The sequence below is a fragment of the Monodon monoceros genome, unplaced genomic scaffold (assembly GCF_005190385.1).
Source record: "Monodon monoceros isolate NGI ecotype Baffin Bay Population unplaced genomic scaffold, NGI_Narwhal_1 Super_Scaffold_20, whole genome shotgun sequence".
Lineage (NCBI taxonomy): Eukaryota > Metazoa > Chordata > Mammalia > Artiodactyla > Monodontidae > Monodon > Monodon monoceros.
This window is the reverse complement of record NW_021703777.1, coordinates 29,621,603-29,648,222: the sequence shown is the minus strand read 5'-3', so window position 1 is coordinate 29,648,222 and position 26,620 is coordinate 29,621,603. Positions and strand designations below refer to the sequence as shown.

The following is a 26,620-nucleotide window of genomic DNA, read 5'->3' as shown; positions in this document are numbered from 1 at the left end:
TCACTTTAAATATATCGTGCCACTCCCTTCTGGCTTGCAGAGTTTCTGCTGAGAAATCAGCTATTAACCTTATGGGAGTTCCCTTGTATGTTATTTGTTGTTTTTCCCTTGTTGCTTTCAATAATTTTTCTTTGTCTTTAATTTTTGCCCATTTGATTACTATGTGTCTTGGCATGTTTCTCCTTGGGTTTATCCTGCCTTGGACTCTCTGCACTTCCTGGACTTGGGTGGCTATTTCCTTTCCCATGTTAGGGAAGTTTTCGACTATAATCTCTTCATATATTTTCTCGGGTTCTTTCTCTCTCTCTTCTCATTCTGGGACCCTAAAATGTGAATGTTGGTACATTTACTGTTGTCCCAGAGGTCTCTTAGGCTGTCTTCATTTCTTTTCATTCTTTTTTCTTTATTCTGTTCCACAGCAGTGATTTCCAGCATTCTGTCTTCCAGGTCACTTATCCATTCTTCTGCCTCAGTGATTCTGCTATTGATTCCTTCTAGTATATTTTTCATTTAGTTTATTGTATTGTTTTTCTCTGTTTGTTTGTTCTTTAATTCTTCTAGGTCTTTGTTAAACATTTCTTGCATCTTCTTGATCTTTGCCTCCATTCTTTTTCCGAGGTCCTGGATCATCTTCACTATCATTCTGAATTCTTTTTCTGGAAGGTTGCCTATCTCCACTTCCTTTAGTTGTTTTTCTGGGGTTTTATGTTGTTCCTTCATCTGGACATGGTCCTCTGCCTTTTCATTTTGTGCATCTTTCTGTGATTGCGGTTTTTGTTCCACAGGCTGCAGGATTGTAGTTCTTCTTGCCTCTGCTGTCTGCCCTTTGATGGATGAGGCTATCGAAACTTTACTGTCTTGATTTTCTATGAGTTGGCTTCTGTTTGGTTTTCATTCACTTGTTGTTGTCTCTTATTTTACCTGTTCACTGGTGATTTTTAAAAAAATATTTTATTGGAGTATAGTTGATTTACAATGTTATGTTAGTTCCTGTGAATCAGTTATACATATACATATAGGCACTCTTTTTTAGATTCTTTTCCCATATAGGTCATTACAAAGTATTGAGTAGAGTTCCCTGTGCTATACAGTAGGTACTTATTAGTTATTCATTTTATTATATAGTAGCATGTATATGTCACATTCATTTGTGATTAAATGTTGGACATTGTATTTAATAATGCAGGAAATTGTATTTAACAGTCTCTAGATGATGATATCTTCCTGTAGAGAGGATTTCCTTTTGATTTTTGATTAACAGTTAAATTAGGTGCCAATTATGTTAATTTAAGACTGAGCTGATTCAAAGGTGGAATTTTTAAAATCTTTGTGAGAGTTGCCTTATTTACAGTTTGCCTACTCCTATCTCGCAGCCCTTCTAGGTCTTCTTAAAGCCCAGGCTTTTACAATGAGTCTACAGCACTGTTCTTTATGTTGTTTTTTTTTTTCTTCTCACCATATGAGATTCTGAAAATTTTGTTTAGTTATTTGACTGCCAGTTAATCTACGTGCAAATTCCATAATGTTGTTTGAGGGTCTGTTTTCATGTTTTTGAGAACTGTTATCTGTTTCCTGGGGTATACTTGGACTCCTTTTGTAAGCCTTGGTAAACTACTAGGATTCCTCTACCTTGACAGGTTATAAAATTCAATTTTTGTCTCCCAGCTCTATAAGACTTACAACAGCTCTGTTTAGCTTCTCTATTCCCGCCTGTGAATAGCAAATGTGTCAATGGGAAAGGTCATGCTGAACATCTTCTCTAGGATCCTGGCTGTTTAAATCTTGGCTACCTTGGAAACTCTCCAATACCTTAAAAAAGATTAAAAGATAAATTTAATCTAGCATTTTCAGTTGCTTTTCTTGGATAGTTTGATAAAAGCTAATCTGCTGTTGCCAGAAGGATAACTTTTTGCTGTTGTGTTCTTCAATTATTTAGTGTAAAATAACGGTCCTTCATTTGGTATGATGTCAGAAAAGGAGAGTAAATGTTCTTTGCTCTCCCAAGTAATAAAATACACCACTTTTGAGCAATGAATAATCATATATGTCATGTGTATACATATATTTATTTGATGATGTTTATCTCTTTATAGGTTGCTTAGCCAAACCATGAAGGATCACCTAGTAAGAGTAGCGAATGAAGCTGAATTTATCCTGAGCAGGCAGCGAGCAGAGGATGTTCACAGACATGCGGAATTTGAGGTAGGTTAAACCTAGGAGTGGTGTGAGGAAGGTACCATTTTAAAATGTTAGTCATGGGAAACTGTGTAGGTAAAATGGCAGCATGGTCTTAGCAAACATGTATTATCAAAAAATTAAAAATAAATTTGTGAGAGAATCATGGGGATTCTAGGCAGATAGTGCAAGACTCTGTAGCCTTGGCTTTGATAGTTTTCCAATAAAGTAAATAGTGAAGGATTTTTGCCCTCTCTTGGCATGACAGAGCTAGTTAACTGGAAATGAAAACCCCTATGGTAGATGAGATCCTTTAGGTTTCTAGAGAGAAGCTGAACAAGCGGCATGAAGTTTCTTTAACCTTGAGGTGGTAGCTGAGGAAATGAGGGAGAATACAGCTTTCTCCTTGGATCCTCACAGGGGCGACAAAGTGAAAGACCCATCCTGGGCCAGTGCTTGTCTCAGCAGTTGCTTCTGAACATGTGTAACAAACGTGAATTCATAGAGGAAATTAATGGTGTTATAGCTGTATAAATTACAAAAATTCACACTTAAGGTGAACTAGAAGCATTTGACAGGAACATTTGTTAAAAATTTGGAAAAAAAACTTAAAAAGCACCGTCTGGGTTCTTTCTAATATATTAAGAGTGGATAATTCACATGTTGCTGATATTTCTCTGGTACATTAAAAATGATGAAAACCTCTCCCAGTTCTTTTTTTTTTTTTTTTTTTTTTTTTGGTCGGGGGGCTCCCTGTTTTTGTCTCTCCTGTTGCGTAGCGCAGGCCCAGCGGCCATGGCTCACGGACCCAGCCGGTCTGCGGCATGTGGGATCCTCCCGGACGGGGGCACGAACCCGTGTCCCCTGCATCGGCAGGCGGACTCTCAACCACTGCGCCACCAGGGAAGCCCCCAGTTCATTTTATACACCCTTCATAGTATGAAAAAAGATACTGGAAAAATAAAACTGTAGAAGACAAATTTCAGTTAACAATATAGTCACAAAATTCTAACTAAAACTTTAACCAACATAATCCAACAATGTAATGAAGGAACTATACAATTGACTCTTGAACAACAGAGGTTTGAACTGGGGGGTCCACTTATCAGCCAGTATTTTTTATTTTTTTATTTTTATTTTTTTTGCGGTACGCGGGTCTCTCACTCTTGTGGCCTCTCCCATTGCGGAGCAGAGGCTCTGGATGCGCAGGCTCAGCGGCCGTGGCTCACGGGCCCAGCCGCTCTGCGGCATGTGGGATCTTCCTGGATCGGGGCACGAACCTGCGTCCCCTGCATCGGCAGGCAGACTCTCAACCACTGCGCCACCAGGGAAGCCCATCAGCCAGTATTTTTTGATAGTAAATACTAGAGTACCACAGAGTCTGCGGTTGGTTGAAATTACAGATGTGGAGGAACCTTGGATATGGAAGGCTGACTATAAATTATATGTGTATTAACCTCCATGTTTTTCAAGGGTTAGCTGTATAGTGTAGACTGCTTATAGTTTATTTATGGATGCTAAAGATGATTTGGTATTAAGATATCTACCTATAAAATAAATTATATCACCAAATTAAAAATAGGAAAATCATGTGAATATATCAATAAATGTAGAAAAAAGCATAGTACAAATTTTAGTATCCAGCTCTAATGAAACTGAGAAAAAATCATGTATATCAGAAAACAATATAAATATGATAATGACTATTTACTAAGTATTATTTAAAATGTTTCAAGCCGTTTCTATTAAAATCAAGAAAAAAGAGTGATTGATATCTTCTATTAACATTAACAAAATTTTTAAATGTTTTTGCAAGTGCAAGATATTGTTAATATAATTGGTAGATAAAGAAGATGTAATATTACTTTCAGATTGCTTATGCTATGATCTAGGAAAATCTAAGAGATTTTTGAATATTTTTCTACCAGAATTAATAGGGACTTTAGTAAGATTATTGGATATAAGATAAATATACAGACAAATTAATAGATTATCTTTTGAGTAGCAAGCAGTAGCCAGCTAAGAATGGAAATCAGAAATGTATACAGTTAGGACAAAAGTACTATTTTGGGTTGAATTCTCTAAGAAATGTACAGACACTGTTTGTAACAATAGTATAAAATCTCATTAATACAATACAAAATACTAACTGCCGGAGAATCATTCCATGCTGGGTAGTGTAACTTGCTCTGCTACACAGCAACAGAGACATAGAATCCTTCTTTTATTTTGAAATAATTTGAGACTTATAGGAGAGTAATGAGTAGTACAAGAACTACCCTCAGCACTCTCCTAGATTCTGTAGTTGTTAAAAGTTTAACACATTTGCTTCTCTCCTGTTTTTCTTTGTTTTTCTGAACTTGAGAGTAAGTTGAAGCCATGATACCCTTTTACCCCTAATTACTTAAGTGAGAATTTCCTATGCCCATTCTCTGTTTTAATCTTGTACAGTTATCAAATCAGAAAATTTTCACTGGTGCAACGCTATTATTTAAATATAGACCTTATTCATATTTTTCCAAATGTCTTCATAATGTTCTTTATAGTCAAAAAGAGAAAATATTACTGCCCCAAGAGATGTCAGTTTTTCTCAAATTAATATGTAAATTCAATACAGTAACATTAGCATATCATTCCATTAGAATAACAGTGGAGTATTTGAAATTTAAATATACCTTTAAAAATATCTAAATATCAAAATCTTCCACAAAATATATTTGGATCTGCAAATATCCAGTTAATGTGGGAGAAGAAATGCATTAGTGTAGCCCTAAGATTTATGAAATAAAAATATTGAGGATATACTTGATTTCCCAGATAAACAATACTAATTAAAACAATACCATAAAGACAATATATATAAAAAATCTTCCAGATAGAGTAAGGATATAGGATGAAAGATGACATAGTAAGTAGTTTAGAAACAGATTTGGAAAACTGTAAAAGTGGCACTGAGGCATATGGGAGAATTTTGAAACCAAGACAGGCCACTTAGAAAGTATAAAAAGTAAGCGTCTGTTACTACATATAATATTAAGCTGAGGAAACATACCATCAACAACATGGAAAGACATAATGGAACATGGAAAGACTGATAAATTAATATGTTTACTATATTAATAATTCTCATGATATAAGTGAAAAATTGACCCAACAGGCAAATATTCAGAGGACAGGAATAAGGATTTCACAGAAGAATATAAGTTACCAGTAGCATTTAGAATGGTACTCAAATGATTGAATATTTACACAAATATTGAGGGAAATGTAAATTAGAGAAATTATGATATAACTTCTCTGTTCTCAGGTTGAGAGAAAGAGTGATAGCTAGTACTGTTGAAGGAGATAGGGGAGATGAGATGGGCAATGGTATTATCTTATATTTTTAGTGGAAATGTACATTTTTGTGTTATGGGAAGGCAATATGTTCATATGTATTTTAATAATAATTATATAGGCATGTGCACACACACCCATTTACTCAATAACCCTATTCTGTGAATATATCTTTAAGAAAAAGTAATAGTATATAAGCATAGATATGTAAACCTGCTTATTGCAGTGTTGTATGTAAATTTAAGAAAATAAAAACAACAATGGAAAAACAAGAAAATGTTTCTTTAACAAAAGAACCATCATTTTCTCAATGAACAGGATGTTAATAAATTATCAAAAAATGAAGAGCTTGATTTTTTTAAATAAGAGCTTTATTCATATCTTTGTTTTTTAAATTGCATACTTTAATCCACAACCTGCTATGAAAGTTGAAGATATTAGTCCTCTCATAATTCTTTTTCATTTTTGTCTCTTCAACTCCTAATTTTTAAAGTTATATTTTATTTTTCATATTGTCTAAATATGTAACACTCATTTATTTTAACCACAATTCTGATAGTACTTGAGTGTTTGTAATATATTTAAGTGAATTCATTACCCCACCCCCCTCTTTTATTAGTCATAATAATTTCTTAATTTCCCCCAGGTTCTTTCTTTGGACTCAATTCTTTTTTTTTTTTTTCCCAGAAAGAAAAGTAGGAGAAACATATATTTTACCATTTATTATGCTCTGTTTAAATTTGACTGAAAAAAATATACATATGGAAATGTGCACATATCAGTAGTGTGCAGTTCAATGAATTTTCACAAACTGACCACACCTGGGTAATCAGTCCTCAGATTAAGAAATAAAATATTACCAGCAATTTAGAGCCCCCTTCTAGTCTATAACCTTTTAAGGACCACTACTATCCTGTCTTCCAACAGCATAAATGAATTTGTATTTTATATAAACGTAATAATACAATATATATTCTTTTGTGCCATCATTTTTTCACTCAGCATTGAGTTTTATGTTATTATGTTATGCTATTAGATTGTTCCCTCTTATTCCTATAGTATTCCACTGTGTGAATATTGACTCAATTCTTAATTGGCTAGGTTTCATCTCCTCCCCTCCCCCCAACAAAGGGTTCATGTGTGCTGTAAATTTAGAATTCTTTCATGTTTAAGAATATTTGCCAGCTGTCATTATATCTGAATGACATCCTGATGGATTGAATATTCTTGGCTAACCCTTGCATTCCTTTAGAACTTTATAGACATTGCTTCATTGTATTTTGGCTTTGAACGTTGCTTTCAGAGAAGTTTGAGGCCAGCCTGATATTTTCCCTTAGTTGATAATTTGTTTGTTTTTGTCTGAGATTTATTTGTCCATGGAGTTGATTTCTTAACAGGAATATGACTTAATATTGAGCATTATTTATCAAAAGTTCCTGGAACATAGTTTTTTTGTTATAATCTGCAAATTCAGATTTTTCCTTCAGTTCTTAGTAATTTCTATAAATTAAAATGTGAACTATCTTTTGCATTTTATTTTCTTTTTCTTAGTGACACATAAATCTATGTTAGATATGTCTGTCTTTCATATCTATTAGTTATTTCTTAATTGCTTTACTTTCTTTGATCTCCAGTCATGAGTAAAGTTTTTAATGCTTTATTTTCTCTGTCTGTGGTTTGCCTATAATGATTGTTTTGTTCTTCATTTTGTTTATTTAGATCTTCAGCCTCTCTACCTTTTTCTCTTATCTTGACTTTTTTTTTTTTTGGTTTTTTTTGAGTTATATTTTTATGTTGTTTTTTAGAAGAAAATAATCATGAGGAATTTCCTTTCATTTTTTTGTTATATATTCTTTGTCTTTTGTATAGAATCTTCCAGTTTTATTTAAATATTTTATTTGTTTTTTATTTATTCATTGATTGGCAGTTTATGTTTGCATAACTACTGTTTGGCTTAGACAGACAGAATATCTTGGTGACTCCTTCCCTTCTCACTGTCTCTAAAGCTAAAGCTAATTTTTTCGGTCACTGAGCTACACTTTGATGTTTGAAATTTGATTTTTGCCCAGTTTTGTTTGCCTATTATGAAAACAGGGAGAGAGATCTTCGATGTAGGTGAGGAGGCCTTCATAGCACACCTAAGTCTTGCTTTCTTTTACAAGATTTCGTTAAGTATTTTCTACCAAGTTTGTTCCGTCTTCTTAGAAACTATGGACAATTCTCATCAGGGAAAAATGTGCTTAGGCTGTGAATCATTATCCGTCATTTCAGAGAGTACTCTGGAGGCTACTGCCCTGGGAAGTCAGCCCTATTTTTCACTTCCTTGTTTCACCAATTTTTGCACTGTAGATTTTTCTAGCATCTTCAATAAGAGGAAACAAGAGAGAACAGTAGTTACTCGGTTTGTGTCTCTCCATATATGAAGGCATTAAGAAAAATTATCAGAATGTTGTTAGTTTACCAACATTGCTTCGGGGACATGGTTAGGAACTGAGCTTACTGCAACCTTAGTTCTAATACCAGTATGTTTAATTTCCCCAAGGTAACCAGTTTTTTAATGTTTGGTAGTTTATGTTATGTTTCTTTTATTTTGGTTATTTTTGTTAGGGTTTTATTGGTTGTTGTTCAATATTTTTGTTTTTGCTAATTTGTTTAGGATTTGAAGGAAGAAAAAACTTTTAAAATTGCCATTTCAGCCTAATATCCTAACCTGGAACGTATTCCTTAGTGTCCTTTCTAATTGGTTATGGAGAAGTTCCTTTGTAACTCTGGGCTGAGATTGCAGTTCATTCTTTTAAGTTTTAGTGATCATGGTGCTGGTGATATATGTGTTCTTGTGTGAATGAATTGAGAGAATGAGGAAGGAGAAAACATGTGGAATTGAAAAGAGGAAAAATACTTCTAAAACAGTGTGCAATACAAGAAATTAAATTGATCTGACCCAAATGGTACATACATTTGCAATTTAGATAAGGGATAATAGTGACAATTGTAGCTTATATTTCATGAGTCCTTATGTTGGCTCAGAAACTGTCATGGGTGCTTTATAAGTTTTAACTAATTTAATTCTTACAATAAACCTCTGAACTAGTACTGTTATTATCTCTCATTTTATAAATGAGAAAACGGCATAAAGAGGAAATAACCCAGAATTAACAACTGGAATCCAGATCTAGGCAGTTTATCTCTTAATCACTAATCTGTGTATTTGTTTCACATTTTATTAGATTTCCATAGAATGTGTGAATAGGATTTAATCCTGGCATATACAACAGCTGTATTCTAAGCTAATTTAATTTTACACTTTCTACTACAGTTTTTCATTTTAATCTTTATAATCTTGCTATGAGATTTATAATATTTATAGTAATATTCTAAAGCATGATTATAAAATATCTAAATAGAAACAAATACTTACGAACTGATTTTATTGTTACTTGAATTTTTAGTGGAGAAAATGTATTTGTTTCACATGAGAGTCAATTTTAAGAGAGCAAACATATTTTTAATATTTTCATAGAAATAGAATTCCCTTTATTTATACCATAGAACCCCAATTGATTGAGGCATGTTCATGTTTAATATATTTCTAACTACATTGGTCTTAAATCTTAAATAATACTCTACAAGATGAAACATATTTTTTCCTAGACAGCTTATATTCTAAAGGTTATCTATATTCAGCCTTGAATTCATGTTGTGCATTCTTAAATAATATATTTGAACTTTTGCTACTGCTAGTTACTTCCTCCTTCAAAAAAGAGATGTCATGTATTTAATATACCATTTGTGGTTGTAAAGTAGCTGACTTGTTTCATTTATTATCAAGGGATTGATGACAGTGTAGATCTGAAATGCACATCTCTTTAGTTCATTACATGATTATCACTGGAGTGGGATATCCTTGACATCTTCTGCTTTTGATTTATGTAGATGGTCCTTGAATGTCATGACATCATTGATTGGGTGCACATCTTAACTTTATTATTTAATCCTACAGCTGTAAACAGAATGTTTATTAAAAAACTATGTTGTGCAAAACACTATAGCCTGTCTTGTAAGTATAGTGTATGTGTGGGTGTACACAATTCATGACAATCTTTTGTTAAAAAGTTGTCTATCAAAGTTTAGTTTATTTAAACTGATGTGTTATATCTGTAAAACATGTGATCAGGATTATCATTTAATAGCTTTCTTTTTAGGAATCTGTGTAAGTTAAAGTCCATTTCAGTAAGAATGTCTTAATGCGCTTTTGTCTGATGTTGCTTTGAATTTTATCTATTATAGAGTAGAACTCAATTCTTATTAGCTTCAATGGAATGGTAAAGTAGGTGGCAGGTCAGCTTAGTTGAAGTAATAAAAACAGTCTTTTTTATGAAATAAAAGGGCATAAAAGCGCTTGATCAATTATTAATATAGCAATCTATAGATTTTTCTTTTAGTTGAAGGACTTCAAATATTTTATCATATTAACAAACAAAATATTCTTCAATAAAGTAGTGATTTTTTTTTGCCATTTAAGTACTTTTGCATTTTTTAAATACATTTTATTTGTTTATTTTTGGCTGCTTTGGGTCTTCGTTGCTGCACGTGGGCTTTCTCTAGTTGCGGCAGGCGGTGGCTACTCTTTGTTGCGGTGTGCGGGCTTCTCATTGCAGTGGTTTCTCTTATTGCAGAACACGGGATCTAGGCACGCGGGCTTCCGTAGTTGTGGCTCATGGGCTCTAGAATGCAAGCTCAGTAGTTGTGGCACATGGGATTATTTGCTCTGCGGCATGTGGACCAGGGATTGAACCGGACCAGGGATTGAACCCATATCCCCTGCATTGGCAGGCGGATTCTTAACCACTGTGCACCAGGGAAGTCCCACTTTTGCATTTTTTAATATTAGTGAACACTTCTATGACAGCACTTATTTATGTAGGCTGTTAACAAGCAAAAAAAATTCTTTATATCAACTCTTTGATGTAAATATTGTTATTATCATTGTCTTGGTTTACAGGTAAGGAAATGTGAAGTACAGAGAGGTTAAATAATTTGTTCTAGGTCTTATAGCTAATATATGGTGAAGCTAGGATTCAAGCCCAAGTCAAGTAGTCTGATACAAAGTTAGGACCAACTAACTTTTTTTTTTTTTTTTTTTTACATCTTTATTGGAGTATAATTGCTTTACAATGTTGTGTTAGTTTCTGCTGTACAACAAAGTGAATCAGCTATATGTATACATATATCCCCATATCCCCTCCATCTTGAGCCTCCATCCCACCCTCCCTATTCCACCTCTCTAGGTCATCACAAAACATCGAGTTGATCTCCCTGTGTTACGCAGCAGCTTCCCACTAGCTATTCATTATACATTTGGAAGTGTATATATGTCAGTGCTACTCCCTCCCTCACTTCGCCCCAGCATTCCCTCCCTGCTCTGTGTCCTCAAGTACCTTCTCTATGTCTGTGTCTTTATTCCTGCCCTGCCGCTAGGTTCATGAGTACCGTTTTTATAGATTCCCTATATATGCGTTAGCATACGGTATTTGTTTTTCTCTTTCTGACTTACTCTGTATGACAATCTAAGTCCATCCACCTCATTACAAATAACTCAATTTTGTTCCTTTTAATGGCTGACCATTGTGTATATGTGCCACATCTTCTTTATCCATTCATGTGTCGATGGACATTTAGGTTGCTTCCATGTCCTGGCTATTGTAAATAGTGCTGAAATGAACATTGTGGTACATGTACCTTTTTGTTTTTTGTGTGTGTTTTGTTTTGTTTTGTTTGTTTTGTTTTTTTTCCGGTACGTGGGCCTCTCACTGTTGTGGTCTCTCCCATTGCGGAGCACAGGCTCCGGACGCGCAGGCTCAGCGGCCATGGCTCACGGCCCCAGCCGCTCTGCGGCATGTGGGAACTTCCCGGACTCGGGCATGACCCTGTGTCCCCTGCATTGGCAAGCGGACTCTCAACCACTGCACCACCAGGGAAGCCCACATGTACCTTTTTGAATTACGTTTTTCTCAGGGTATATGCCCAGTAGTGGGATTGCTGGGTTGTATGGTAGCTCTATTTTTAGGTTTTTAAGGAATCTCCATACTGTTCTCCATAGTGGCTGTATCAATTTACATTCCCACCAACAGTACAAGAGTGTTCCCTTTTCTCCACACCCTCTCCAGCATTTATTGTTTATAGATTTTTTTGATGATGGCCATTCTGACTGGTGTCAGGTGATAACCTCATTGTGGTTTTGATTTGCATCTCTCTAATGATTCATGATGTTGAGCATCTTTTCCTGTGTTTGTTAGCAGTCTGTACGTCTTCTTTGGAGAAGTGTCTGTTTAGGTCTTCCGCCCAATTCTGGATTAGGTTGTTTGTTTTTTTGATATTGAGCTGCTTGTATATTTTGGAGATTAATCCTTTGTCAGTTGCTTCATTTGCAAATATTTTCTCCCATTCTGAGGGTTGTCTTTTTCTCTTGTTTATGGTTTCCTTTGTTGTGCAAAAGCTTTTAAGTTTCATTCGGTCCCATTTGTTTGTTTTTATTTCCATTTCTCTAGGAGGTGGGTCAAAAAGGATCTTGCTGTGATTTATGTCATAGAGTGCTCTGCCTATGTTTTCGTCTAAGAATTTTATAGTGTCTGGCCTTACATTCAGGTCTTTAATCCATTTTGAGTTTATTTTTCTGTATGGTGTTAGGAAGTTTTCTAATTTCATTCTTTTACATGTAGCTGTCTAGTTTTCCCAGCACCACTTATTGAAGAGGCTGTCTTTTCTCCATTGTATATTCTTGCCTCCTTTGTCAAAGATAAGGTGACCATATGTGTGTGGGTTTATCTCTGGGCTTTCTATCCTGTTCCATTGATCTATATTTCTGTTTTTGTGCCAGTACCATACTGTCTTGATTATTGTAGTTTTGTAGTATAGTTTGAAGTCAAGGAGCCTGATTCTTCCAGCTCCATTTTTCTTTATCAAAACTGCTTTGGATATTCGGGGTCTTTTGTGTTTCCATACAAACTGTAAAATTTCTTGTCCTAGTTCTGTGAAAAATGCCATTGGTAATTTGATAGGGCTTGCATTCAGTCTGTAGATTGCTTTGTGTAGTATAGTCATTTTCACAATGTTGATTCTTCCAATCCAATAACATAGTGTATCTCTCCATCTGTTTGTATCATCTTTGATTTCTTTCATCAGTGTCTTATGGTTTTCTGCGTGCAGGTCTTTTGCCTCCTTAGGTAGGTTTATTCCTAGGTATTTTATGCTTTTGGTTGCAGTGGTGAATGGGAGTGTTTCCTTAATTTCCTTCTCATCTTTTGTTGTTAGTGTATAGGAATGCAAGAGATTTCTGTGCATTACTTTTGTATCCTGCTACTTTACCAAATTCATTGATTAGCTCTAGTAGTTTTTTGGTAGCACATTTAGGATTTTCTATGTGTAGTTTCATGTCATCTGCAAACAGTGACTGTTTTACTTCTTGTTTTCCAATTTGTATTCGTTTTATTTCTTTTTCTTCTCTGATTGCCGTGGCTGAAACTTCCAAAACTGTGTTGAATATTAGTGGTGAGAGTGGGCACCCTTGTCTTGTTCCTGATCTTAGAGGAAATGATTTCAGTTTTTCACCATTGAGAATGATGTTGGCTGTGGGTTTGTCATATAAGGCCTTTATTATGTTGAGGTAAGTTCCCTCTGTGCCTACTTTCTGGTGAGTTTTTTATCAAAAATGGGTGTTGTATTTTGTCAAAAGCTTTTTCTGCATCTATTGAGATTATCGTATAGTTTTTATTTTTCAATTTGTTAATATGGTGTATTACTTTGAATGATTTGTGTATATTGAAGAATCCTTATATTCTTGGGATAAACCCCAATTGATCATGGTGTATGATCCTTTTAATGTGCTGCTGGATTCTGTTTGCTAGTATTCTGTTGAGGAGCTTTGCATCTATGTTCATCAGTGATATTGGCCTGTAGTTTTCTTTTTTTGTAACATCTCTGTCTGGTTTTGGTATCAGGGTGATGGTGGCCTTGTAGAATGAGTTTGGGAATGTTCCTCCCTCTGCTAGATTTTGAAAGAGTTTGAGAAGGATAGATGTTAGCTCTTCTCTAAACGTTTGATAGAATTTGCCTGTGAAGCCATCTGGTCCTGGGCTTTTGTTTACTGGAAGATTTTTAATCACAGTTTCAATTTCAGTGCTTGTGATTGGTCTGTTTATATTTTCTGTTTCTTCCTGGTTCAGTCTCAGAAGGTTGTGCTTCTCTAAGAATGTGTCCATTTCTTCCAGGTTGCCCATTGTTTTGGCATATAGTTGCTTGTAGTAGTCTCTCATGATCCTTTGTATTTCTGTGGTGTCAGTTGTTACTTCTCCATTTTCATTTCTAATTGTGTTGATTTGAATCTTCTCCCTTTTTTCCTGATGGGTTGGGCTCATGGTGTATCAATTTTGTTTGTCTTCTCAAAGAACCAGGTTTTAGCTTTATTGATCTTTGCTATCATTTCCTTCTTTTTTATTTATTTCTGATCAGATCTTTATGAGTTGTTTCCTTCTGCGAAGTTCGTGATTTTTTTTTCTTCTTCTTTCTCTAATTGCTTTAAACGTAAGGTTAGGTTGTTTATTTGAGATTTTTCTTGTTTCTTGAGGTGGAATTGTATTGCTATAAACTTCCCTCTTAGAACTGCTTTTGCTGCATACCATAGGTTTTGGGTTATCATGTTTTCATTGTCATTTGGTTATAGGTGTTTTTTGATTTCCTCTTTGATTTCTTCAGTGATCTCTTGGTTGTTTAGTAGAGTATTGTTTAGCCTCCATGTGTTCGTATTTTTATAGTTTTTTTCCTATAATGGATATCTAGTCTCCTAGCCTGTGGTCGGAAAAGATGCTTGAGACGATTTCAACTTTCTTAAATTTACTGAGGCTTGATTTGTGACCCAAATGTGATCTATCCTGCAGAGTGTTCTGTGTGCACTTGAGAAGAAAGCCTTTTATGGCTGTTAGCATTTGCCTTATGTATGGAGGTGCTCCTGTGCCACCTAACCTTGTTTTGTTAGGCCATTTGTATACTAAGTGGTTTAACACACATTTTCTCTTTTCAACATCACAACAGATCTGTGAAAGTATGCAAGACAGATTGAGAGAATTTGATTTGGCCTTGGTTACATAGCTAGAAAACTGATAATTTTGAGCCAGAACTCAGGTCTTGTAAAAGTAACCCAATGTAGTCTCTGTCTTCATATCCTCTGTTGACGCCAGGGTATTACATGAAGTATTTTGCTGTTGAGAAAATATATTATTCAACATATGTTTGACAGTTCTGAAGGAGTGTGAAGCAGATTAACAAATGTAATATTAGAGACTTGACCAATTTTAGGGTTATGATGAATTATCCAATTTACCTGTTTAATATTGGCATTTTTTGTGATTGATGGTCATTTGCTTTCCTTTAGTTAAAATAAGTATTTATTTTCCTAATTATAGAATTATAATTAGGAAATACATATTTAATAAAATTAGAAATACACACATATATGATATGTATTTATTATAGAAAGTTTAGAAAATAAAGAAAAATATAAATAAAAAGCATTCATTGTTTAGCTTTAACAATGGTTTATCTCTGTTGTTTTTATTTTAACTTTAACTTGAAATAATTATAGAATATAAGAAGTTGCAAAAGTAGTACAAAGGTCTCATGTATCCTACTGTCTTTTAAAAATACACATTTACTCGTTCACTGTAAGTACCCACTTACCAAATTACAGTCATAAGGATGCTTTTAAAAAGCAGGGAATACAGATATGTCACGTTTCATTTTTCATATATGAATGCATAGTATACAGATTTTTGCACCTTGTTTTTTGTGTGTGTGTCTGTGTATTAGTATATACTGAGCTTCCTCATTTTTTTGGTTGCTTTGCAGTATTCCATTGTATTTTTGTATGTTTCTGTATATATAATTATTATTGTAGTGCCAGACTTCCATTATTAGACATTTAAGGTTTTTACATTCTTGTCGTATTATGAAAAGTGCTGCAGTATTTATAATTTTGTACTCTGCATTTTTTTGTTATGTACTTCTGCAGGTGGTTACTGAATTTCCTGTTTTATTTTCATCATTATCTTTAAGATTATTATATAGTTTTATTATGGAACCTGTAGAAATTATCCTGTATGTTAATAATTTTTTTTAGATTCTCTAATAGGAATAAATCCTACCAGGTTGAATATTTTAAAAAACATAACCAATTCTAACTTTTTAAAGGAGTTTTATAATTATTTACAAGTAATGTTGATTTCCTTTTTTGTAAATTAGTATTGTCAAAAAATAAAATATATGTATTAGCTTTTTTTTAATCTTTCAGAGAGTCAAATGTTGGACTTATTTATTTATTGATTGGTTGAGTTAATTGTTTTCTAATTCTCTTAAATGTTTTGGCAAATATATTTTTTACCTCCCCTTGCATTCTTTTTTTTCTTGTTTATTTGAAAGCATACTTTTATTCCTTTCTAAGTAATGAGAACAAAAACAATAATATTAATATTATTCGGAGGACAGCAGTGGTGTCATCCTATTGTTTATTATGTGACATACTCATTTTTCTTAGTTTGTATACTTTTAGTATACTTTTTAATCTGGTAGTTATTTAATAGTCAAGGGATTTGTCCTTTATTCAAATTTTGTTTTTTTATTGCATTATAAGCAGATAGTATGATATGCGGAATTACTACCTTTGAAATGTATTGAGGATTTCTAATTGGCCTAATTTGATATTGAGCTTATATTTACAGTCTTTTTTCTGTGATAAACAAACAAAAAACGTAAAGCACACAACACTCTGATCTATCATCATAAGAAAATTTCCAGTAGGAATTTTTAAAGACTCAGATAAATGATTATCAGTCCCATTTGAAAAGATAAATGTATATACTAGGCTGTTTTGCTTGATGTTCAGTAAGATATGATTAGCTGTATGAAAATTATATGTGGAAATTATTTTAGGGATCAAGAGCAGAATACAACATAATAAATTTTTGAAATTTCTGAAGAGGATAATTTTCTGGAGTTTCAAAACACCAGGCAATCTCAAAGGAATATATTTATAAATTCTCATTGTAGACATTGTATGACCAAAATAACAAATATTAAAATTGAAAATTGGAAAAAATTTAGATGAATTATGAGGTATTAGTATTTAAATATATAAAAATATAAATTTGGAAAATATGAAAACTGTAATGGATACGTGGAGGAAGGATGGAGATTGGAAAGAGAGTACTGCTTGTCAGTAATGGAAAAGTGCAAATTCAAATGGCAAAACCATTAAAATTCTTTGTACCTGGTATGCTAGTAATGCTACTCATAAAATTATAACTTGAGCACAATTCATTTGGAAATCTTTTTGAGATGAGTCCTATCTTTGCCTTAATTTTTATTTAGATTTTTTTAATGTAAATAATTTAGAAGAAAAAAACAATCATGTCCTTGAAAATGTCAGTTATTATGATAATTATAGCAGAAGAATATTGGAAAATGTTGTAATGTCATATTAACAATAGTTAACAACAGTTAATTTATTAATAAGACTTAATGAATAAGTAGTGGCAGGTTTACTTTGTGGAGCTTTGAGAATTAATAAAAATACCTGCATTATTACTTTAATTTTTGAAATATAGGACTTGAAATTAGGCCTTGTGGTTATAGCTTATGCATCAATATTGTCAAAGTTTAGAGTGAAACTGGAGAAATAACACAATTGTTCATTGAGTACTTTTTTCTTTTACTAATTTTTTTTTCTTATAAAGCTATGATTTAAAAAATGATTACTAAAATTTAGGGAGAAAAGAAGGAGAGATTACATACCACAGTTCATTCAGAAAGATAAAGGATTGAAATATTTTGGATATTTCCAACCTGAATTACATCTTACCTGCCCCATGCTCAGCTCTCTTTTCATCATAGGAGCAGTAATTCTTCCAGTTTTCCAGAATTTAAAAGTGACAGTCAAAACCAAAAAAACAAATAGATAAATTGGACTTTATCAAAATTAAGATTATTTGGGGTTCAAAAGGTACTATGAAGAAAGAAAAAAGACAATCCACAGAATGGAATAGCAGATTGTAAATCTTATATTTGATAAGGGTATAGTATCTAGAACATACAAAGAACTGTTAGCACTCAACATTAAAGAGGGATCCCCTTCCTCTTGCCTTCAGGCAACCCGGAAGTTGTGCTTGCCATGCTGCTTTCCTTTTCTCAGAGTACTTTGTGCTCTTTCTTTCCATCCTGGGCCCAACAGAATGGCTCCTACCAAAAGGGTGGCAAGAAGATGGGCTCTTCTGCCATCAACAAGGTAGTGACCAAAGAATACACCATTCGCATTCACAAGTGCATCCATACTGAGGGCTGCAAGAGGCATGGCCTTCCGGCACTCAAAGAGATCCAGAAATTTGCCATGAAGAAGATGGGAACTCCTGATGTGTGCATTGACACTGGGCTCAATAAAGCTGTCTGGGCCAATGGAATGAGGAGTATCCCATACCTTATCTGGGTGCTGTAGCCCAGAAGATGGAAAGAGGATGAAGAATCATCAAACAAGTGCTATCCATTGGTTACCTAGGTACCTGTCACCTCTTTCAAAAATCTACAGACAATGTGGATGAGAACTAACTCTTGATTGTCAAGTAGTCATAAAACTGCAAAAAAAAAAAAAAAAAACCCAATAAGGAGACATATAACACAATTTAAAAATAGGCAGAGAATTTGAATAGATATTTCTCTGAGGATGATATACAAATGGCCAATATGCACATGAAAAGATACTTAACATTGTTATCAATAAGGAAATGGCAAATCGAAAGCATAATAAGATACCATTTCATACCTACTAGAATGGTTTTCATTAAAAAAGTCAGCTAATAACAGGAGTTAGTGGGGATGTAATAAAATTAGAACACTTGTATGCCAATAGTGGGAATGTAAAATGGGGCAGCCATGTTGGCAAACAGGTTTTCAGTTTCTTAAATGGTTAATTATAGTTACCATATGACTCAGTAATTCTACTATTAGGTACATATCCAAAAGAATTGAGAACATAACATCCACAGAAAACCATATACACGAATGTTCACAGCGCTGTTGTTCGTAATAACCAAAAAGTGGAATTAACCCAAATGTCCATCAACTGATGAATGGATAAACAATATCTGGTATATTCATACAGTGCAGTATTATTGATCCATATAAATATGTACATGTATAATGTATATATGCTTGCATATATTGTATATGTATATATTTACATATATGTATAAATTCCCAGAGTTGAAATCACAAGTTGAAGAATAAATACAGCTGTTGCAGAGACAAATAAAATTCTCCGAGTATTCTTTTTAATAAGAATTATCTATAGTGTATTCATTTAGTGTCAGTTGTGCTTTAATTGGTTTGTCTAATTAATGAAAAATGGTATTGCTTGTTTTATGTTTCATATTCCATATAAAGTAACCTCCTGTGTTAAAATTGTTTTTAATTTTACTACTTTTTTGTTGGGCTAACACTATACTGATGCCAGAAGCTTGGCTTCTGTGCATTGGTGCCAAATTGAAACTCGGAGACAGAGTTTTGGGTGAAGTTGAAAAGAATAGCTTTATTGCTTAGCCAGGCAAAGGGGGACACAGTGGGCTCATGCCCTCAAAAACAGTGTGTCCCAACCCAGGAGGATTTGGTGAGGAGTTTTTTGCGGTACGCGGGTCTCTCACTGTTGTGGCCTCTCCCGTTGCGGAGCACAGGCTCTGGACGCGCAGGCTCAGCGGCCATGGCTCACGGGCCCAGCCGCTCCGCGGCATGTGGGATCTTCCCGGACCGGGGCACGAACCCGCGTCCCTTGCATTGGCAGGTGGACTCTCAACCACTGCGCCATCAGGGAAGCCCTGTGCTTCGCAGATATAGTGTGGTATTTTTGTTGGTTTGTTTTAAGAAATTGAACGTTTATGGCAACCCTATGTTTTTAGATGATTGATTTTTTTTTTTTTTTTGCGGTACGCGGGCCTCTCACTGTTGTGGCCTCTCCTGCTGCGGAGCACAGGCTCCGCACGTGCAGGTCCAGCGGCTATGGTTCACGGGCCCATCTGCTCCGTGGCATGTGGGATCTTCCCGGACCGGGGCACGAACCCGCGTCCCCTGCATCGGCAGGCGGACTCTAAACCACTGTGCCACCAGGGAAGCCCTGGTGAGGAGTTTTATAGTAGTTGTTCAAGGGCAGAGTCGCTGATAAAATCAGGGTGTGTGCAGGGCCTGGCAGGGCCTGCACTCCTTTAATCCAGGCTCAGGTAGTCTCTTGATGAGCTTCTCTGGTTTCTTTCACCTGGCTTCAGGTGGTCTTCTTTGGAATGGAGAATGCTGACATCTTCCATTTGTTGGGGGTTTTAGTTCTGTAAAGAGCTCAAAGATAGTGTTATGTGTATCCCTTGAGGGGGAACCAGGACCTGCCCCAAGGCTGCACTGTTGTTTCTTGGCTGCTCCTCCCTTGTCTCTGCATCCCCTCACTTCCCTGATTAGCAACTGTTTGAATCTGCACTTTGAACTCAGGGAAGGTCATGGAGACTGGAGTCTGTTCCTTACAGACAAGGAAGCTGGGACAGGTAAAGCCTTCTGTGCCCAGAAGCCCCACAGGTCCTGCTTAGTTTCAATTATATTCTCATGCCATAGAGTTTTGGGGATCATATATATTATCTATACATTCTTTAAATCTAGATTTATGATCATCAGTGGATATTGAAAATTTTTTGGTACTTTTACATGACTTCCTGCTTTTATTGTAAATCCTGTTTGGCAGCTAGCTTCTCTGCATGATTTCTCTTCAGTAATTAAATTTAGCACTTCCAGCTGCTTAAAAATTTGTTGGCCTTTCCTGTTCATTTGTGTTTCTTCATGTGTAAAATGTGGGACATCCACATAGTTTTACTTCTTTTAAAGTGCCATTTTATAGTCTGGGTTTGGCAGTTATGTACTGTGAGTGGTTTACTTTCTTATTCTAAATATGAATCTAAAATTTTAATTTTAAACTAAATATCAATGTGATGTATATCAGATATGTGATTGCCCTAAGTGACTTGCTTCTAGTAATTTATACGTATTTATAGTTTTTTTTCTTAGAATGTCAGACTAGGTTATTTGTAATGATGTATAATTTCAGCCACCTGTATTCTTTAAGTACAGGTATAAGCAGTTACACAGAACTATAAGTTGGGCTAATTGCCATAGGATTTAATGAATCTTTTGGTTATAATATAGCAGAATAATTTTAAACATAAGAAATCTTGTGTCTCTTTTTTTAACAGTACTTTACAATTATATTTGTGTGAGGGATATTTTTTGATATAGGTAGTTTGAGAAGGTGTTTACTGATACTACTGAGCCACATATCTGTCTTCAGAGTGTATCATGCTTATAATTCAAGGCCCATTATTCTCCATTACTGGAGAAAGCACTTTTCATAGGTAAAGTAGTTCCTTGTAATAAATTATGAGCATCTACCTATAGCTTACTATTTTTAGATGTCTCAAATGGTCATTATTTAAAATATTAATGAGTTCATATGTGAACAGCCAATAAAGGTCCTGGTATAATCTTAACTTGTGGACTTACTTAGAATTGTAGTATTCAAACTGTTAATATTTCAGGTCCTTTATTGAGAATTTGATTTTACAAATGGACGTATGGTGTATGGTTGATTAGGCAAGTTAAAATAATTACCAGCCTAATTCCCCAAATCTGTTGTGCTGTTTTATTCTTCATTTATATTACATTCTAAAATACAATTTGCTGACATAATAAATTGATAAGGCATCAGATAGAGGAGCGGCAACAATACAGATGTTGTTGTTTTAACTGGTAATTATCTTTGATTGTTCCTTGTTTTCAGCAGAGTATTAGACCATTGAATATAATACACTAGATGAAAGTTTTAATTTGAGAATGAAAAATTGCATCTAAAGGTAAATGGTGATTTAAAAAATTATTTTAAAAATTGTTTATTACTGAAATTCATTTGGAATCGCAAGTGGCCCTGAGTAGCCTAAACAGTCTTCAAAGAAAAAAAAGAACAAAATCAGGAGCACTCAAACTTCCTGATTTTAATATTTACTACAAAGCTGTAATAATCATGGTACTGGCACTATTACAGAAACGTATAAGAGAATAATAGAATTTCAAATCCAAAAATAAATTTGTTCATATAAGGCCAGTTGACTTTTGACAAGGGTGACAAGGTAGTTCAATGAGAAAAGAATAAGTCTCTAAAGCAAATTGTGCAGACATAACTGGATATCCACATGCAAAAGAATAAAGTTGATCCTTAACCTCATACCATATATACAAATTGACTCAAAATAGATCAGTGACCTAAACATAAGAGTGAAATCATAAACTCTTAGAAGATAATATAGTGGTAACTCTTCATGACTGTGTATGTAGAAACGGATTCTTAGATATGACACCAAAAGCGAAAGAAGAAAAGAAAAAATGGATAATTGGATGTCATGAAATTTAAAAACTCTGTGTATCAAAGGACATTATCAAGAATGTAAAAAAATTACCTATAGAATGGGAGAAAATACTTGCAAATCTATATCTCATAAAAGGGTCTATTATCCAGATGTTAAGATTTCTCTCAACTCAACAACAAAAAACTAAACAACCCAAATGAAAAATGAGCAAAGAACTTAAATGGACTTTTCTCCAAGGATATACAAATGGCCCACAAACCCATGAAAAGGTGTTCAGCATTAGTCATTAGGGACAAGCTAAAATAAAACAGATAGGGAATAACAAATGTTGGCAACGATATGGAGATATTAGAACCTTTATACACTGTTGGTGGAATGTAAAATGGTATAGATGCTGTGGAAACAGTTTAGTAGTTCCTCATAAATATAAAAGAATTACCATGTGACCTAGCAATTCCACTCCTAGTGCCATATCCGAAAGAACTGAAAATAGTTACTCAGACAAGTACATGTGCATGCATGTGTAGTTTATCATGTGTGTCATCTTGAGTTGGATGCCCAGATAGCTGTTTAAAATATTACCTCTGGGTGTGTCTGTGAGGGTGTTTCCAGAAGAGATTAGCATTTGAATAATAGAGTGAATAAAGAAGATCAGTGCCAATGGGTATCATCCAATCCACTGAGGGCATGAATAGTGCAGAAAGGTGGAGGAAGAGTGAATTCATTCTCTGTAATTTAGCTGAGACATTTATCTTCTCCTGACCTTGGACATTGGTACTCCTGGTTCTCAGGCTTTCAGACTAAGACAGGGACTTACACCATTAGCCCCTCAGTTCCTGGGCTGAATTACACCACCAGTTTTCCTGGTTCTCCAGCTTTCAAATGGTGGATTGTGGTACTTCTTGATCCCATGAAACAATGGCTTTAATAAATCTCCTCTTATATATATGTCTCTATATCTTACTGGTTCTGTTCCTCTGGAGAACCCTGACTAATACAATGCATGTTCATAGCAGCACTATTCACAATAGCCAAAAGGTGGAAACAGCCAAAATGTCCATCAGTGGATGAGTAGATATATAAATTGTGGTATGTGCATAAAATGGAATATTATGCAGTAATAAAAAAGGAGTAAAGAGTTGATACATTCTACAGTAAACATGATCCTCAAATTTTAATGCTAAATGCAAGAAGCCAAAGACAGAACAATATATTGTATATATCATTTATATGAAATATTCAGAATAGATAACTCCATAAAGACAGAATGCAGATTGGTGGTTGCCATTGGTTGGGGAGTAGAGAATGGGGAGAAACTGCTAAATGGATAAACGGTTGACTTTGGAGTGATGGAAATGTTTTGGAACTAGATATATGTGGTGGTTGTACAACATTGTTAATGTACTTAATGCCACTGAATTGTGCAGTTTAAAGTGGCTAATTTATGTGAATTTCACCCTAATTATTTTTAAAAATATTTTTTAGTATTTGCACCTATTGAGTATTGCAAAAGGCTTAAAAGAGTTTATTTTGCTCAGTTGCTAGATACTATAATCCTCCTGATTAGGAAATTAGGGGAAAGAACATGTTGGATGGAAAATTGAGAAGAGTAGAACATATTGAGGGTTTGGTTTTTGGGATGCTGCAGATGGACATATCTGATAGCAATTCGGAAATACAGATTTAGTGCCTAGATAAGATATGTTTGGATATTTGAGTTATATTTGGATGTTTTTAGCTGCTTCATAGTAATTGATGTGTCACTCTTATTGAGCCACTGATATAGTGGATAAGAAGAGTACCAAGGCATCTTAACAACTGAGTGTTATAGCATCCTTTGGCAAGTACTCCGTTGAACTAATTCATTTACCATTACATTCACGCTTTCAAACTTTAGGCATTTAGTAATTTCCAGTCATCCTATTAGGTTTCTTTGGGAGGCTTTAATTCCCATACCCCAAGTAAGTTATTTCATTCATACTTTTTCCCCCTCCTCAAAACCAAGTGCCCCACTCTACCCATATTGTCAGCCAAAGCCCTTAACTCATTTATTGGAAAAGTAGATTTCATCAGAGTGGAATGAACACTGAATCTGTCCATCACCAAGCTAATCAATATATATATTTTTGTGTTAATTTCTCTGGCATCAGAGAGCACCACCTTTTTCAGTGGCAAATCTGTTTGGCTGTTTTTTGGGGCCCTTCCTCACTCCCACTTCTCAAGACTTTATTTCACTTCTCTCTTTCCGTAATCAAGCTTCCTTTTCCCCTAGGAAAGAACAGGAGCATGTTATAATACATTCCATCTTTAAATAAACTAAAAACAAACTCAGAACCTTCTCTTGACTTTACTTTCCTTCCTCCTGTTTTTCTTTCAGTCTAGTTGTCAAGCTTTACATTGTTTTTCGACATATATTCTCTCTCTTTCCTCTGAGCTTCCTCATGACTTTTTGGCTTCTTGGCAATCAGGCTTCTACTACCACCACTATTCCCTTGAAACTTCCTGGGATTACCAATGACCTCAGTGTAATCAAAACCAGTATTTACCTCTTTTTGTTTTTATTTTAGTAAACTTCATCTCAATATGTAATGCTGTTGACTGCTCTCTGCTGTCTGGACTCGTTCTCAATAGTTTTTGTAGCTTCTTTTCTCTGTGTAGCCTTTAAATGGGGAAGTTCCTTGGGACTTTATCCTAAGCCTTCTCTTACGTGTCTGTGTTCCATTGCTAAGTAATGTAACCTGTTTTCATACTTCTTAAATACTATGTTTAGTCTGGTAATTTTGGTATTTATGTCTGTGGTCCAAGTTCCTTTTCTGAGTGCCAGACTTATTTATTTAACCTTATTTTACATATCCACTTGGATTTTTCACAAACATCACGGTACTATGTAGCCTGAGTTTTACGAGCTTGATCTCTAGATTCAAATAGCCAAGGTTTTGATATGGACTCTAATACTCAGTATTTTAACCTTCATAACTTCTCAGTTCTTGACTCCCTCATTTGTGAAGTGAGGATTATAACAGAGTTGTGAGAATTAAATGAGATCCATGTAGAACATCAAGAACAATGTCTAGCATATAGTAAACACTCAATTATACACGAGCTGCTATTATCTTATTACATCATACTTAATATGTTTTAAAAGGGCTCTTGATTTTCCTTTCCTACCAACCTACCAAATCAGAAAGCTGAGAGTCAGCCTTGAATTCTTGCCCTCCTCTCTGCTGTGCATTCAAACATCCTGAAGTTCAGTCTTTATAATTTGTCTTGAAATTATGTACTTGTATCATTTCTCTCTCTTTAGCTTAGACTACCATCTTTCATCTGCAGGACAGCAACAGCCTCCTATTTTTAATCTTATTCCATTCTCATATGTCTTCTACGTATCAGTCCAAATGATCCTAAAACATGAACGGGGTCATACCGTCTCCTTCTTTACATAACATTTCAGTGGTTTTCTATCACATGTTTTTTTAAAAAAATCCAAAGCACTTACCATAGCTTTTGAGGCCCTGCGTGATCTGACTTCTACTTTTTTCCCATTTCATCTTCTGCTACTCTCCCCATGTTATTTTGCATTAATCACACTAATCTTACAACTCTTATAACATGTTGATCTCTTTCTTCTGTCAGAGTCTCTATACATTCATTTGCTTAAGAGATATTTATTGAGCGTTGGCTGTGTACAAGACACAGTTCTGGGCCTGAGAATAAAAGAATTTCCAAAAATGACATAAATACGTGATCTCTTAGAACTTACTTTTTCTTTTTTTTACATCTTTAATGGAGTATAGTTGCTTTACAATGGTGTGTTAGTTTCTGCTTTATAACAAAGTGAATCAGTTATACATATACATATGTTCCCATATCTCTTCCCTCTTGCGTCTCCCTCCCTCACACCCTCCCTATCCCACCCCTCCAGCCGGTCACAAAGCACTGAGCTGATCTCCCTGTGCTATGCGGCTGCTTCCCACTAGCTATCTACCTTACGTTTGGTAGTGTATATATGTCCATGCCTCTCTCTCGCTTTGTCACAGCTGACCCTTCCCCCTCCCAGTATCCTCAAGTCCATTCTCTAGTAGGTCTGTGTCTTTATTCCTGTCTTACCCCTACGTTCTTCATGACATTTTTTATTCTTAAATTCCATATATATGTGTTAGCATACGGTATTTGTCTTTCACTTTCTGACTTACTTCACTCTGTATGACAGACTCTAGGTCGATCCACCTCATCACAAATAGCTCAATTTTGTTTCTTTTTATGGCTGAGTAATATTCCATTGTATATATGTGCCACATCTTCTTTATCCATTCATCCGATGACGGACACTTAGGTTGTTTCCATCTCCGGACTACTGTAAATAGAGATGCAATGAACATTTTGATACATGACTCTTTTTGAATTATGGTTTTCTCAGGGTATATGTCCAGTAGTGGGATTGCTGGGTCATATGGTAGTTCTATTTGTAGTTTTTTAAGGAACCTCCGTACTGTTCTCCACGGTGGCTGTATCAATTTACATTCCCACCAGCAGTGCAAGAGGGTTCCCTTTTCTCCACACCCTCTCCAGCATTTATTGTTTATAGATTTTTTGATGATGGCCATTTTGACCGGTGTGAGATG

At 34.8% G+C, this 26,620-nt stretch overlaps 1 protein-coding gene across 6 annotated transcripts in view; it reads left to right on the top strand.

Moving 5' to 3' along the window:
- The window catches only part of LRBA (LPS responsive beige-like anchor protein), a 747,970-nt gene that overhangs the window by 279,133 nt on the left and 442,217 nt on the right, over positions 1–26,620 (top strand). For all 6 annotated transcript variants that reach the window (XM_029235039.1, XM_029235041.1, XM_029235037.1 and 3 more), the window contains one exon: positions 2,094–2,202. In XM_029235039.1, coding sequence (XP_029090872.1) covers positions 2,094–2,202 — 109 coding nt within the window. The remainder of the gene's footprint in view (positions 1–2,093; positions 2,203–26,620) is intronic.